Here is a 17,426-nt window from a genome sequence, read left to right on the forward strand (position 1 = left end):
AACCTTAAACACAACATTGTATAATTCCCTCTAAAACTCATGGAACATAGAAAAAGAAGAGAAAGTAAAAATCATAAGAGCCAGAAGATATGAGTAATGGATGCAAAATGCTACCTTCTCCACAAGACCCAGGCATTGTAATCATAAACTCACAGGAATGATAAATTCCTTCCCTGGATTTGGACAAGAAAAAGTTGGTCAGTAGCCAGACATAATTAGAAGACTGGCTCAGATGACCCCACCTTTCAACACTGAATTATTTGCTACTGTCATGTTAATGGAGAAGGGGATTCAAAGCTTTCAGCTAAGTGTCACTGGTAACTTCCCCTGGCTCCAATACATAGTTTCTGCACAGTGATCACACATACTGTGGTAGTTAAACTAAATGGAACATAAAATTAAACCAAATGTCATGGATCTAGGAAAGAGATGAGAAGGGAAGGAAGGAGGTTAATAAGGATGGGTAAAAGAAGAGAGGGCAGGAAATGAGCTGTTGATCCTTATGTGGATGCATTGTTTAAATCATTACAGCTCTACTTGCCTCTACACATGAGCTAACAACTAATTTAAGATCCTTAATGACTTGACACTGTATGAGTGACTAAGGACCAGAGACGAGATAGCCCAGAGAACTAGCATAAACCAATTAATAGTGGTCTTTAAAAAATAAAAATATAATGACTCCTAATAATAACTTGCAAAGTTGGTTATATTCATAGGTCTTACAAAATATCTTACTCTTCTATCATCAGAGATGCTTCTGACTTCATAACACAGGATCAAGTGCAGAAAATAAAATAACAGCTAGACATAAGAGAGAGAGAGAGAGAGAGAGAGAGAGAGAGAGAGAGAGAGAGAGAGAGAGAGATCTTGACCTTGGAGCACACAATTTTAATTGGGACAACTCTATCAAATTTGTCACCTCAGACTTCAGAGAACCACTACATCGGCATCTCTGCGAGCTCCTACGTCTGAGCTGTAGAGGAGCAAGAGTGTTCCAGTTTCTCCATTAAGCTATGGTTTGCTCTGTCTCTTGGCTTTTACATTTAATTCTAGTCTCCAAATTGTTTGTTTTGTTCTCTTAGGTTTTTAATTTGCATTATTTCCTTTCTTCTTTTCCCAGTTATATACCACTCAGTCAGAGACGAAAATGTTACTTCGCTTATTCCAAGATGGAACAACTTTTTCTTCCATACTTCTATAAATATTCATAATAAAAAATTATTTTTCTCTGTTAAGCTGTTAATGATCATGGTATTTTATCACAGTGACAGAAAAACTACGAATTCATATACCTTTTATTTATTTCTGTCCTTCTTGAAATAATATGGAGAAAGTGTTGTGAATTATTAAATGAACAAATGAGGTCTTCTCACAAAAAACGCTATTTATTTTAGCCTCAATGATGTAGAAGATCCTATGTCATGAATAACTCCACTTAATGTTTACACTAATGGGAGACAGGCGAGAATGACACTCAGACACACTCAGATTTTACAATATTTTGCAGCTATACTGTACAAGAAATGGCCCAGGAGGATAAGTCTCTGCACTAAGGATGTTTAATAACCAGTTAGCCAGTTGTTTCCCATTTCTTTCACAGGTTTTATGGTCAAGTGTAATAAAAATAGAAAGGGGAAACATAATTTATTGAACATTAAGATGTTCTGAGTTAATCATAGTAGCAGAAGTCTCATATTTTGGTATATTATGATATACATATATACACATACTCTCTGGTGTTTTATACATATATATATATATATATACATATATATATATATATATATATATATATATATAGACCTTGGTGATTTTTGGAGCCTGTTCTTGAGGAATAATTCAAAGAAAATCTTTGTGTATTATCCATCAGTCTTACCCACAGAAAAAAATTTTGAAAACCTTTTTCCCTCTGAAATCATGTAAAAAATGGATCTGCCTCCTTATATTTTTCTTCCCAATGTTAAGACTATCATCTCAATGCCATTAACTATGAAAATGTACTACTTTATTTGTCTTTACAACATGAAACTTAAATAAAAACATCCATATTTTACTCCCCTTCAATCACATTAGGTACTATTTAATTATATCTGATATAGAAGTATTTTCCTTTAAATTCAAGCTAGAATCACCTCTCTTGTTGAGATTACATTACAAAAGAATGATAAGAATGAGTTTTATAAAAGCATAAGAAAATAGTTATGTTGATAATCTTAATTTTGCAGATTTTTCTCTGTACATACCCAGACAATATTAGTTAATATTAATGTGTACATAGAGAATGTTTATGGGGTGGTTGTTGCTTACCAGTGTTGCTGTTGTTATTTTGTTTGTTATTGTTTTGCAGGTTTTTAAGTTTCAATGTTGAATGGCTAACATGATTTTGTATATATTATGATTGGTTTCTGAAGAGTCTCTGAAGTAAATTTTTATCTCTGATATTATATCATTTGACTATTTACATTATTTAAACTTATTATTAAAAATTCTTTATCCTAAATTATCCATTGATGTGAACCACAAATATTAAATGTACCTCACTCAATTCTAATGTCTACTATATATAAATACTACTAAATAGTCCATACTCTTTGTCCTGAATAGTGCTGCCATGACAAGTAGATGTAAGTGCGTTGGTGATAGAGTTATTAACTTCTGACAGTGTGATCCGTTTATTACCTGACATGAAACTATTTCTTACTCTGTACTCTGTCTACCTGACCCCAAGTGTGTGGCTTCTGTAGATCATCTCAATACTTCCCGGTGCCCTTCACAGTGTTAGATCACAAGAGGAGACTGCAGTGACAGTCACAGGAGAGACCGTACCACACATGTCTGGGGTTTCATCTGAGTTGTCTCCACAGTCGTCTTCTCCATCACAAACCCAGAAATGGAGCTTGCAAAGGGAGTTATTACACAGGAACTCATCAGCTCTGCAGATACTTCCTCCTTCAGTTTTAAGGAAAAGGGATTGAGAAAATTAGTAGTGCCATTGAGGTTTCAGCATCCTTCGTTTGTTCTATTATTTACTACTTTATTCCTTCATATTTCTTTCCTGCATAGTACCAGAAACAAGCTTTTTCCAAATGTTTTTCTTTAACAGCATGTTCCTAATTATACCAACCAAAATTATTACAAACATCTCACAATTTTTAGGGAATACCAAAAGATAATGAAGAATATTTTATAAAGTCTAAATCTAAATTATCTTCAATTTAGCACATTTTGACTGTAATATAGAAGCTCATATTGTTTAGAATATTAATTTATATTACGATGTTCTTTTGGGCAACCAAGAGCAACAGCAATAACTTGCAGTTTGAGATGGTCTTTGCTATAGCTCTGATCAGCAACTCAGGGGCAGGTATCTCATTCCTGGAACTGGGATTTTCATTTGAAAATGTATGGCTTCCTGGAGGAGGACTGTCCCCTGTGTAGGGCTACTCCAATTAATATTGTGTGTGTGTGTGTGTGTGTGTGTTTGTGTGTGTTATATCCATAAGTGTTAGAAAATTGTAGGTTTCTGATGTGGGAATAAAGAAACTACCTTGAACTGATAGGGTAGAACTTAGGTAGGCAAGGCAGAATGAACTGAATGCTGGGAGCAAGAAGAGTGGAGTCAGAGAGATGCTATGGAGCCACTGCCAGAGTCAGACATAACCAGAACTTTACTGGTAGGCCACAATCTCATGGTGATGTATAAATTAATAGAAATGGATTAAATTAATATGTAAGAGCTAGCCAATAAGAAGCTAGAGTTAATGGGCCAAGCAGTGATTTAATTAATATAGTTTCTGTGTGGTTATTTCAGTTCTGGGTGGCCGGGATGAACAAGTGGCCCTCTCCTTGCAACAGGTTTCCATCTGGTTTTTTAAAACATTCTTATTACTGGAGAAGACACCACATATTTTGGTATAATGAAATGGAGAAATCAAGTTGGTGCTGACCATGAATCTTCCTTTTAGTGTTAACTTTAAGTTAAGAAAAAAAGTTTCTAGACAGACAGTTGTATGAGAAAAAGCTGTCTATGAATTTACCCCCTTTAAAAATATGTAAGTTACAGTTACAGTAATGCCTGGCATGGAAAGATACGCCCATGATTATAGCAATAGCATGGATGCTATGTAGGTAGTAACCATCGTTTTCTGAGTAGACTGATTGCCATCCGTAGAGAAAAAAAGTGCACAAAAAGTAGCACAAATCTGGGAGATAACTCATGGCTGGGGAGCTCACATTTTCCGGTGGTGAACTGACTATTATTACTTCATTACACTGAAATATTATCAATCGCCCTGTAACATCATTTCATTATCTTTATACAGGTAGATCAGAGCAACTCTCCAACCTCATTGTGAAGTTTCTTTATGTAGTGGAGGACAGAAACTCACAATTGATCAAAGCGAAGTGACAAACTTTCCTTGAAGTCTTCAACAATAACTGGGACATCTATATGATACCCTTACCCAAAGACTCAGGGACCATCTTGTAAGAAAGAGTGAGAATATTGTATAAATCCAAGAAGAGTAAAAAACAAGGTTAAAGCTGGGTACATGCCTGTTATGCCAGCACTTGGGAGACAGAGACAGGCCTGGCTCTGCAAGTTCAAGGTCAGCCTGGTGTACTGAGCAAGGATCAGGACAGCCAAAAGTACACAGAAAATCCCTGTCTCATAAAACCAAAACCAAAGCAAGCAAAGCCACCAAGCAAATAAAAACAAAACAAGGCATAAAAAGCATAAATAAAAACAAAAAGCCAACAGATCCAAACAATGTCTTCTCTATATTGAAAGGACTATACCCATGGACTCAGCAGCTGCATTCTGTGTTTACCTGCTCAAAACTTAAAAAGGAAACAAATACATATTCTGGCATGGATCATAGAGGCCCTCATGAGCTCCCAACCACACTTGAGAAGCTTTAGACAGTTAATGACTTCTACTAGAAGAAAAATGAAGCTTTGTTACTGTTTTGTTAAATATGTGGCTTCTGGTAACTCACCCATGCTCCAGTAGATGGCCCAAACCCCTAATTATATTGCTAGTACAAAATAAATTCAATGAGCCCTAAAGAAAGATAAGAAGAAGAGGAGAAGCAGGAAGGAAGAGGATGAAGAAGAGGAAGATGATGGCAAGGACAATAGCATGAAGATTGGAGAGAGCTGGCAGGTCCAGGAGGAGTAAGAGGGATAAATGGAATGTGAATTTTATTAAAAAAAAACCATTGTACATGTTATGAAATCTCTTAAAAATGTTATTTTTAAACTTGTACTTCTATTCAACATTGAAAAGAATAAACAGGATTAATTTAAATTCTTCTCACCCTAAAACATTGTCCTACTTCTTATTTTATTATACTAAAATGTTATGGCATTGTTAAGACATTTTTGCAATATAAACAATTATTTCATAGAGATGAAAATAATTTGTCCATGTCATTTATTGATTTTTTTCTTTTAAAATATGTGCAATCATGCTTTACTTTTGTATGTCTAATATTTTCACAAAAAATGAAAATCATGTCAAATATAAAACTTTTGACTATAAAATTTTTCTGTCAATACCACATGAAAAGAAGCCAATGAGCTAACAAACTTTGATTCTGTGTATGGACAGATAATAAACACAGAACAGATTTCTGTGGTTATTGGGCACTGTGGGTTTCTATGCTTCTCTGGACAACCAATTAATTTCACATCAATATCTTCTTCATCTATGAAAAAAGCATAATAAAGTAACTTATGAACCCGTATTCTCAAGCACTTCCAAATAAAGCAACACAGAAATATAAATTCAGAATTAAGGTGAACAAATAGGATTATTATCCTAGTAGAAAATGAACATGATTTTTATGACTGTTGTGAGTAGCAGTACAAGTTTAGTGTATGATGGGAATTGGTAGATTACACTTAATTAACTTTAAAAGCAGCCTGCTACGATCTGTTGTAGACATGCTTACAGGAATAAAATTTCAGATATATTGTTCTGAAATTTTAGTGACATTTAAAGCAGTGGCTAAGAAATTCTGCAGAATTTCAAAAGTGGAACCTGTTCAGATTACATTGTCATGGAGGAGGTTCACTGGTCTATGTGTTACTCTCATTGGTTAATTAATAAAGGAAACTGCTTGGCCTGATAAATCATAATATAGGTAGGCGGAGTAAACAGAACAGAATGCTGGGAGGAAGAAGGCATTGAGGCAGACGCCATGGCTCTCCTCTCTGAGATGGAGGTGGGTTAGAATCCTCCCGGTAAGCCACGGCCTCATGGTGATATACAGATTATTAGAAATGGGTTAATTAATATGTGAGAGTTAGCTAATAAGGGGCTGAAGACAATGGGCCAGGCAGTGTTTAAATGAATACAGTTTCCGTGTAATTATTTCAGGGGTAAACTAGCCGGATCTATGCGGGAACGCAGCCCTCCGCTCCTTTTTACAACATTGCCATCATTTAAAACCACAGAAGTCTAAGACACATAGAAGGGCAGGTGCTCAATGCATCAGAGAGTGGATTGATTGATATTCGCAGTGTAAGGCTTCCAATTCCTATAGAGTTTTCTAAAATGCTACTTTACTTCAAGTGTCTGTAACACTGAGCTTTAAATTGATTCAATCTAAAATAATCTCAATTATCAAAAATTATACAGCCTAATATACAACCATTTAAAGTTTTCTCTGAAAACAATACAAAAGAAGATACATGTGACTTTCCTTTTGAACAGAATCTAAACACATTCTTTGTGTATTGGTATATGCCTTAATTCCAGCACTTGAACGACTAAAGCAATAGTATTTAATTCTGGGGACAATAATAGGTAATATAGCTACCTAGATAGACTGTTTTCCAGAAGGAAGGATGAAGAGAAAGCAAGAAGTGAGTCAGAGAGGGAAGAAGAAACACAGAGAGAAAGACAGACAGACAGACAGTCAGAGAGAAAGATCACATGAATATGGAGTTCAAGTATGCATTGCTTTAAGTTCAAATCAAAATCCGTAGATTATGCAGTAGAGTCAAATTGTTTGGATAAAAATGGTTTAAATTACTAATCTCTATTTTACAACAAATTAAATTCAGACATGTTTATGAACTCTTGACATATTTTACCCTTAATAAATTCTATTTGTGGTTTATCTGTGTTGCTAAAAGGAAAAGTTATCTCCCTAAGCTATTGAGGTAGATATTCTTTTATTTATATATGCTCAGAGAGAGCTGGAAATAGCACTGCTTTTTTATTAAGAATAGAAAAAGAAATTAAATTATAGTTGTAATAGTAAACTAAAAGTTTTGTTGACAGCCTACTAATGACTTCAGTATTTACCATAAAAGAATTCGTATTTCAAACAATGCAATATGGGATTCTTGGCATCTTGCGTTCATTACAATGCTTAATTCTCAAATGACATGAGGTGGAAAGAAACAAGAGAAAAGGTGCAGTTTAAAGATATTGGCTAGATTAACATTTCAGTTGCCTAGGTATATTTGTGGTCAATTCACTATATGATTAATAGCAAAATAGAAAACATGATACAGGCTTGGTAATGAAGAATCTGAACTATAACTGTGATGCTCAGAGCTTCACCCAGTTTCAAAAGAAAACTGTTCAAGAGGAACACACAGGAGGCAGCCATGCATAGTTATCATATGGTTTTGGGTTGGCAGAAGTTTTGATATGGAATAATATTTTACAAAGCATATAAATAGGCTACATACTTTGAACTTGAATTTTCTAAAAGAATACTGTAAATATTTTTTCTACAAATGCCAGGACAAGCAGAACCAAGAATAAAAGTTCAAGTCACAATAAACATCAGGTTCTTTAGGATCATAGACTCTATCTTTTAAAATACAAGTGCTGCTGTTAATTCCATCAGGTTTGGAACATTATTCTTGTCTACTAACTAACCAAATCTGAGTCTTTGGAAAAATGCGTTATTCTGAACTTTAACCTTGTGTGTGTGTGTGTGTGTGTGTGTGTGTGTGTGTGTATGTGTGTGTGCATTCAACTACATATAAGATTATAGCCTAAAGTGAGCTTGACATCTTCCACTACCGCTTTACAGCTACCCCGTTGAGTAAGAGAGTGTCACTGGATATGTAGTTCACCATCTTGACTGGAATGCATGTGTCACAAGCTTTTGAGAGTTACTTATGTCTGTTCCCCCAACACCGGTATTGCAGGCATGCACCCATTTGGGCTTTATATGGCTGCTAGGTATCAGAATTAAGGTCCTTTGCTGCTCTTATCCTCTTCTACTTAATGCACCAATCCATCTTACACACACACATGCACACACACACACCTTCTTTGGTTTCCAGGGCACCATTTGTTAGTGGAAGTGTCCCACTTCAAGGTGACAGGACATCACTTATAATACAAGGGAACTTTATTTTAGCTTTCTATTTCCTTAAAGATCTGAGAAACATTTATCAATACCAATGTTACTTCCTCAGACTAAACTCTAAAATTGCCAACACTGTTTTAAAATACGTTTGGAAGCCTACAGTGGTATCATCCCTTTTACTAAAATTTCAGGTGTTGAAAGGTAAAATTCATTGGGAGAAAGCTGTGATTTAGTTACAATACCTTCCACTTAAACAAACAAACAAAAAACCAAATTATACAAAACTAAAAGTTCTGCAACATGTGTTCATCTTACATTTTAACACATAATTTCTTTTTAATCCTCCTTAACTTACAACAACAACTGGCCATTTTTAATGTCATGATGTACAAGAAAACATAGTTTCATATTGGTGACAACTTGGTATAATCCAATAAACCATGTGATCCTTCTATTCTTTCAGAAAGAAAAGCCATATAGAAGGGAGGTAGTTGTAGAGGCTGGAGAACATGTGAACAGTCATGCTCTAGAAGCATGTCTTGTATAAATGTTGTGTTATCTCTCTATAGATGCTGTGTCCTTTTTTCTTAAATACTCATCATTTCTCTACATGTCCTGACTCTACAGAGGCTGTGGCCTCATCAAAGACTGGTGGTTGCCATCCATCCTTCCTCCGTCCCCAACATGCATTGTCCTCTGTAGCTCACATTTTAGCACTGAACTTGTCTAACTAGAGAAAGTCTGCCATCAAGCACTCTGTAAACCCTTGTATCTGAGTGAGTTTTCTCCCATTGTGCATAGTTTGGGAGAACTATGTTTTCTCCCATTGTGCTTACATTCTGTTTCAAAATTTTGTGGATTTTTTTTTATTTATTAAAGGGAAAATGGAATGGAAGCAGAAAGAACTAAAATAATGATTCATAGATCCTTTCATTTGCCTATTCTGTAGATATTATCCCACAACTTTACTTTCATTCTCTCATTTCTGAACACACACACAAACAGACACACAATCACCACCACACCACCTTACCTCTGCCACAGTTCTCTTCATCACTTCCATCCACGCAGTCATAAATTCCATCACACAGCCATCGAATCGGAATGCAGTAGGCTTTGTTTTTGCAACGAAACTGGTCTTCCTTACATTCTATAACACAGTCCATCTGCTCAAACACAGTGGGAAAATAGCAGTCTTCATTAATGTTGATGGAATCACTAGGAAATTCACAATAGTAGATATCTGCTATACAGTGAGATTTAACTTATTTTGTCCTAATGAACACAGCCTCTACAAGCAACAATGTGCTTTAAGGTACAGACAGAAAGAAGATCCTTCTATTTTCTGTAGAAATTATATACCCATAAAACATAGAGCTATATAAAATTTCATATAGTTCTGATAGTCGAATTTCTGCTTATTTTTCTTGCATTTGATTTTTCAACCCCAGTTCATGCAATTTAAAACTTTAATCAAATGATAGTTTTACCTCATCTGAACCATCAGCACAGTCAGGTTCTCCATTGCATTTCAAAGACGCTGACAGACATCCTCCATTGGCACACATATATTCACTTGATGAGCATGCGGGAAAGGCTAAACAATTATAAAGTTTAGATTAGCAAAAATGATGACTGATACAGAAGGTAAAATATATACAAATATATGCAACTATGAATTCAAGGGCAGACTAAAATTAGGTAATGGTATTTAAAAATGTTCAACAACTAGCATTGGGGACCATTTAAATTGTGATTTACACTATCTTTTGTTGTGGGGGGACATTTCAATGGTGTAATTAGCTGTGATGTGAAGTAAGGACTTAATACACTAGACTAAATTAACAATAAAAATCACTGAGATCCTTTTTTGTTGATCCTGAAGAGTTAAATGAATTTATCACAAAGAGTTTACTTTGAAAATTGCAAAAAAAACCCATTAAGTAGCCTTGACCCTCGAAAAAGTTTATGTATATGCATTAAACCAATCCTGTAGATTTTATATTCTTTCTTTCTTTTTCTTTTTTTCTTTTTTCTTTATTTAGTTTTGTTTTTTTCAAGAAACTGTTTCTTTGTGTAGTCCTAGCTGTTGTGGAACACATTCTATATATCTGGTTGACCGCAAATTTAGAGATCTTCCTGCCTCTGCCTCCCAAGTTCTGAGATTAAAGGTGTGTACCACCTTTTTGGGCAGTTTTTTTTATTATTCTTAAGCAGAGTTAGTAAGTGGATAAATTACTACCATATCCCAATTTCAATTAATTATCATATTATTTGTGATAGCTTAATTTTGGCTATGGATTTGGATTTTAAGGCTTTTAATGAGACTTTTAGTGTCATTTATACATTTAAGGTGTTTGATCTTATATTTTTAATGATGTGTCCTAAACTACAATCACTCTGAGGTCTATTTCCTTAAGCAAAGGTATAAAAGGCTCCCTTGAGTTTCAATTATTTTTTTTTAAGATTTAATTATTTATGCTGTATACTGCCTTTAGAACAGACAAGGCACCAGATTTCATTGTAGGTGGTTGTGAGCCACCACATGGTTGCTGGGAATTGAACTCAAAACCTCTGGAAGAACAGTCAGTGCTCTTAACTGCTGAGCCATCTCTCCAGCCCAAGTTTCAACTCTTTCATACAGCACTTTTGTCTAGCAAATCTGATAGGTACAATGGCTAAGAATACATCGGGAAACAGAAAGAAAAGGGTGATCCATTTTAATGTTGATCATAGCTTGAGCAGAGTTCATGACAGTGAGTGAACTGTTTCTAGGGCCTTGTCTCCCAAGTCTATGCTTTTGTGCTTATACACAAATGACAGCATGGTTTTTTGAATTTGTTTTCCTTTAAAACATCATAACTGAAATATCTTGATAAACATTTTATGTTTAATGAGCATGAATTAGAATCATGTTTAAAGAATAGAAACATATGAACTAAATTATTTTTCTATACCCTCTATGACCTTCTAATTTTCATTTGACTTGATATGAGACATCAATACAGAAGAATGCATGTGCATCTCAGCTGGCCCGTCCAACTGCTGCCATCTGTTTCAGAACCTCACCTTCTGTGACTAAAACCTTGATAGTGCATTTAAATCAAATTTCATTTTATAATAAGTGAGAGCAATCCCGAGACTGACATTTGGATCCCGTACATAACTAGTGATTTTATCTGCCAAAGTGTCTTTGAAAAACAGGAAGAGCACACAAAGAACTTAGTCACAGATACTTCAGTTGATCTTTAAAAGTCAGGATCTCTGCCAGAGTTTTCGGGACAAAACCCATTGGTTTGAATTGTATCAGTTTTAAAATAACCAATAATTTAGATATTCTACTCTCATTTACCGGGCTCGCAGTTTTTCTCATCTTCTCCATATTTACAATCTTCATGCCCGTCACACTTCCATTTTGCTGAAAGGCATTGACCGTTGGAACACTGAAACTGATCTTTGGAACAACTTGTTCCACAATTTTTCTGCCAAATATAACAGAGAGATAATTAAATTAATTCTTTTTGAGAAAAATATCTGTGAAGTCAAAAGACAGCAACAATGTTTATAAGGGTTTAAAATCACAAGAACTGCATAAGACATAGCATATGTTCATTGCTGGTCGATGAGTATGACAGAGAGATAAAAGTTTTTCAGTTTTCTCTGTGAATAGTCATAATTTTTCAATTTTTCCAAATTTTATTTTTAAATTAAGATATAATTACTTTTTTTTCATTTCCCTTTTCTTCCTTCATATCCTCCCATGTTCTCCCTCCCCTGTCTACCCTCTTAAATTCATGGCATCCTTTTCTTCAGTTGTTCTTGAGCCCTCTTCTGGCCATCAGTTGCACCTACACACATATGTATGTGCAAATATACGTGTGAAGAAATTAGTATCTTTATAAGAAGATGATTAGACTTTTCAAATGCATTCGAAGAGAATTGTCCTTTGTGGAATAACACCTATGGCACTGAAATTACTTTTAGCAAAATAAGACTTAACATTGCTTGTGTTTTAAAAAAAAAGTTTCTGTTTTTTTCTTTTCATATACTAAAGGCAGTAGAGTTTAGGAAAGTGTCCTTTTATTCTCTCCAACAACAGTCACTTCCAGTTAAGCCATATTTTACACTTGCATCTCAGGGCTGGTATTTGTCACCCAGATTTGAAGGTCCTGAACTAAAATACAAATTCAAATTATTGGGACATTACTTTTCTAAGAAAGAGACCAACAATATGACTGCTATATTGTAGCTCAAGAACTCAGTTCATGTCACCTGAAGATGAAGAACAGATTGGAAAAGATGTTCCTCAATTATGGTCATTTCAACTTTAATAACTAAAACATACAAATTTGTGAAGTCCTTTGTTGGTGAGCTACTCTTTTACATGAGACATGTCGTATAGTGGTTGATATACCCAGTGCTATTACACTAGAAAACACTGATTTTTGATCATCCAGAATGTATGACAGTTCAGTTGTTATCATAAGATAAACCAAAATCTATAACATTGAAGTTGAAAAAGACAGATCAAGAGAAGGCAGAAGAGTCAGAGACCTAGTCATTTGCACCCATTAATCCCATACAAACACTTATCTGGAAGCCAAATTCTAAATGCAGACCTGAACAGGCTCTATGCATGTTGTTTCAGTCACTGTGAGACCATATGAACTTTGCTCATGCTGATTTGCAGTGTATTGTTTTCTTGGTTTCCTCCATCTCTTTTGGCTCTTACATTTCTTTTGCCTCGTCTTCTGCATGATTAGCTGAGTTATGATGGTTATGGGCCCTTTAGGGCTGAGTATTCCAAGGTTTATTTTTCTCTTGGCACAATGTCTGGCTGTGTGTCTCTATATTTGTTCATATCTGCTGCAGGAGGAAGCTTCTCTGATGATGGTTGAAGAAGGAAAAGTTTTGTTTCCCTGAGTTAGGGATATTTCACTTTGGATGATTGTTTTCTAATTCTATCCACTAGACTGCCAATTTCATGATTTCATTGTTTTAATGGCTGAATGATACTACATTGCATAAATGTAACACATTTTCTTTATCTATTCTTCCATTGCTGGGCATGTAGTTGTTTCCAATTTGTGACTATTATGAATAGAATAGAATAGAATAGAATGGAATGGAATGGAATGGAATGGAATAGAATAGAATAGAATAGAATAGAATAGAATAGAATAGAATAGAATAGAATAGAATAGAATAGAATAGGAGATGATCATGGCTGAGCAATGTGGTAGGATGAATCATCCTTTGGTTATATGTCTTACTGAAGTGTCTTAGGTTGTATTGCAATGAAGAGACACCATGACTTCAAATACTTTTATAAAGAAAAATATTTCATTGGGGATGGCTTGCATGTTTAGAGGTTTAGTCTTTTATTATCATGGCTCAGAAGTAGACACAGTGATGGAGGTAGAGCTCTTAAGTTACAGCAAACTACAAGAAAAGAGAGGGGGGAGGCTGTCTTGATCATCTGAAACCTCAAAGTCAAAGCCTTTCCCCAGTGACACATTTCCTTCAACAATGACAGACCTATACCAACATGGGTCACAAGTCATAACAATGTTGATCCCTATGGACATATAGTTGTTATTTTCATCCAAGCTACCACATTCTACTTATTAGATCCCATAGTCTTATAGCCAGATCATGTTGAAACATATTTAGTTAAATTTCAGAAGCCCCCATAGTCTTTCACTGTAGTAAAAATGCCACTTGCTTGTTTCCCAGCTTCCCAGACTCCAGAAATAATCACACAAAGCTGTATTAATTAGATCACTGCTTGACCAATTACTTAAGCATATTGTTAGCTAGCTCTCACATCTAGAATTAACCCATCTCCATTATTTTATATTTTACCATGAGGCTTGTTGGCCTTCTGGCAAGGTTTCAGTATATCTGTCTCTGGTAGCAGCTCCGTGGCTTCTCCACTGACTTTGCTTTCTCCCAGCATTCAGTTTAGTTTTCCCCACCAAGTTCAGTTCTACCCTTTCGGGCCAAGCCAGTTTCTAACCAATGATACTCACAGTATGCAGAGTGAAATACCACATCATATCACAATATCAGCACTCTTTAAAAATACAAAGTTCAAAATCTCCTCTGAGATTCACACAATCACTTAACTGTAATCCCATGTAGAATCAAAATGAAGAAGCAGATCACATATTTCCAACATATAATGACACAGGATAAACATTTATGTACCAAAAGGGAGGAAAGTGGGCATAATGAGGAAATACTGGACCAAAAACTAGTTGGGCAAACTCTACACTTTGCATCTTCATGTCTGATGTCAAAGCACTCTTCAGATCTGCAAATTCTTTCAACTTTGTTGACTGCAACACATTTCTTTCTCTTGGGCTGGTTCCCCTCTGTTTTAGAATTCCTTGGTAGTTATCCTATGACCCTGGCATCTCTAATACTTTGGAAGGCAATCCAGGTACCATCTTCACAGATTCTAGGCCTATATACAGGGACACTCCTGACACATGCCTGGCCTCCGAAGCTTTCATTAGCTATGGAGGGAGATTCCATGAACCTTTTCTTGTATCTTTGACTCTAAATTCAGAACCATCTGGCCAAAGTTGCCAAGTTCTGCTACTTGCCAGAGCTGAAACATGACCCTCTCCTTTAATTACATCTTCGCCAGTTTTCTGGTTTTGATGGTTCCCTTCACTGCTTAAGCTTGGCCATCCTGTAATTTGCTCTGTAGACCAGGATGGCCTTGAACTCAGAGATTCATGAGCCTCAGCCTTCAGAGTGCTGAGGTTAAAGGTGTATATCACCATACCTCATGCTTTTTTTTCACTTTCTTTTATTAAAAATTTCCACCTTCTCCCCTTCTCCCATTTCTCTCCCCCGTTCCCTCACCCCCTCTCCCCTCCTTCTCCAATCCAAAGAGCAGTCAGGGTTCCCTGCCCTGTGGGAAGTCCAAGGCTCTCCCCTCTCCATCCAGGTCTAGGAAGGTGAGCATCCAGACAGACTAGGCTCCCACAAAGCCAGTCCATGCAGTAGAATCAAAACCCAGTGTCACTGCCCTTGGCTTCTCAGTCAGACCTCATTGTCAGCCACATTCAGCAAGTCCGGTTTGATCACATGCTCCATCAGTCCCAGTCCAGCTGGCCTTGGTGAGCTTCCATTAGGTCAGTCTCACCGTCTCAGTAGGTGGGCACACTCCTCGCGGTCCTGACTTCCTTCCTCATGTTCTCTCTCCCTCCTTCTGCGTAATTGTTCTTCTCAAGTGGAAAGTTAGCTGGATGGTGTCTTGATCTGAGATCAACACTCCCTTTATTTCACTTCACATGAGGCTGTTCTTTAAAATTTTACACTTTCCAGTGCTCCTTTTCTCTTCAAACTGTACATTTTGTATTTTTCCATGTTCAGCTTGCTCCTTTTCATCATAAATCTATATAAAATTGGCCACTAATAACCACATGACACGGTGCTTCTTGTAAATCTACACTAGGCTTCTTGTAAATCTTTTCTGCAAATGCAATTCTTCCAGAACTCTTCATTTTAACTTCAGGCAGACTTTTCAGACAATGGTAAAACAGACACATTCTTTTCCAAAATATCACAAGAATGATTTCTAGGCCACATAATAATATTTTCCTCTGAAACCTTTTGAGTCAGACACTCACACTTCAAATCACCCTTGGCACCAATGTCGTCCAGGTTCCTGCTACTATGGCCCAGCAAGCCAGGCTCAAGGCATTCCTATGTTTTAACCAAAAGTCCTACAATACGCCTAACAAAAACATGGTCAGGACTCTCACAGCAATATCCAAGTTCCTAGTACCAATTTCTTCTCAGGCAATGTTCTTTTGCTGTGAAGAAAAACCATGACCACAGAAATGCTTATAAAAAAAAAAACAAATAAAAACACAACACAACACAAACAACAAAATACATTTGATTGGGATTGGATTCCAGTTCAGAGATTTAGTCCATTATTGTCTTGGCTGGAAGTATGGTAGCATGCAAGAGGACATGGGGACAGAGAAGGACCTGAAAGTTCTACATAGAGAGGCGCTGGCAGCAGGAGGAGACAATGAACCACTAGAATTTGCTGGAGCTTCTGAAACCTCAAGCCTATCTCCAGTGGCATACTTCCTCCAACAATGCCACACCCACTCCAACAAAGCTACATCTACCAATAGTGGAACTCCCTGTGGTCTTATGGGGTCCATTTTCACTCAAACCACCACATGTGGCATAGCTGAATCTTGACAGAGATCTATGATCGTGCACACGAGGAACCACCACAGTAATTTCCATAGTGGCTGTATAATTTCCCACTTTTACCGGCAATATGTGAATTCTGACTCGACATCTTTGCCAGAATGAGATGCCACTGCCTTGTTGCTGATCTTAGCTATTCTGCCAGGTGTAATATCAAAAAAGCTTTGAGCCACTGTATGACTGCTGGAAATTGAACTCAGGACGTCTGAAACAGCAACAAGGGCTCATAACCAATGAGTCATCTTTCCTATCCCCAGCAAGGCAACCCTGTCAAAAAAGACAAACTCTGTAGGTTCTTATTTTCATAAGTGGTTATTAGACATGAAACAAAGGATAACTAGACTTCAATCCACAGCTCAGGAGAAGCTAGGTAACAAGGAAAGCCCTAAGAGGTACACATAAATCGCCCTAGGAAGGGGAATTAGATGAAATCTCCTAGGTAAACTGGGGATGTGTTGGGGGCAGCAAAGGAGAAGAATGGAAGATGAGAACATGAGGTAATGGGATGATTGAGGGGGAGAGGAGCAGAGTAGGAAAACAATGAAAGAGAAATCTTTGAGAGAGAGCTACTATGGGGTTAGGGAGAAACCTGGTGCTAGGGAAATTCCCAATACACAATACACAAGGATGACTCCAGCTAAGACTTCTAGCAATAGTGGAGAGAGTGACCGAACTGGCCTTCTCCTGTAATCAGATTGATGAATACCCCATCTATCCAATAACTGATGAAACTATATGCAGAGATCCATAGCCAAGTACCAGGGTGAGCTCCAGGAAAACATTAAGAGAGAGAGAGAGAGAGAGAGAGAGAGAGAGAGAGAGAGAGAGAGAGAAGCA

At 36.6% G+C, this 17,426-nt stretch overlaps 1 protein-coding gene across 2 annotated transcripts in view; it reads right to left on the reverse strand.

Annotated features, from left to right (window-relative positions):
* Positions 1-17,426, reverse strand: part of Lrp1b (LDL receptor related protein 1B) — a 1,858,137-nt gene that overhangs the window by 128,038 nt on the left and 1,712,673 nt on the right. For both annotated transcript variants that reach the window (XM_087899923.1, XM_087899922.1), the window contains exons 69-72: positions 11,695-11,824; positions 9,833-9,939; positions 9,376-9,508; positions 2,830-2,952 (exon numbers count right to left, since the gene is read on the reverse strand). In XM_087899923.1, coding sequence (XP_087756049.1) covers positions 2,830-2,952; positions 9,376-9,508; positions 9,833-9,939; positions 11,695-11,824 — 493 coding nt within the window. The remainder of the gene's footprint in view (positions 1-2,829; positions 2,953-9,375; positions 9,509-9,832; positions 9,940-11,694; positions 11,825-17,426) is intronic.

Source organism: Myodes glareolus, chromosome 21 (genome assembly GCF_982192425.1).
Source record: "Myodes glareolus chromosome 21, mMyoGla1.1, whole genome shotgun sequence".
In the NCBI taxonomy this organism is placed as follows: Eukaryota; Metazoa; Chordata; class Mammalia; order Rodentia; family Cricetidae; genus Myodes; species Myodes glareolus.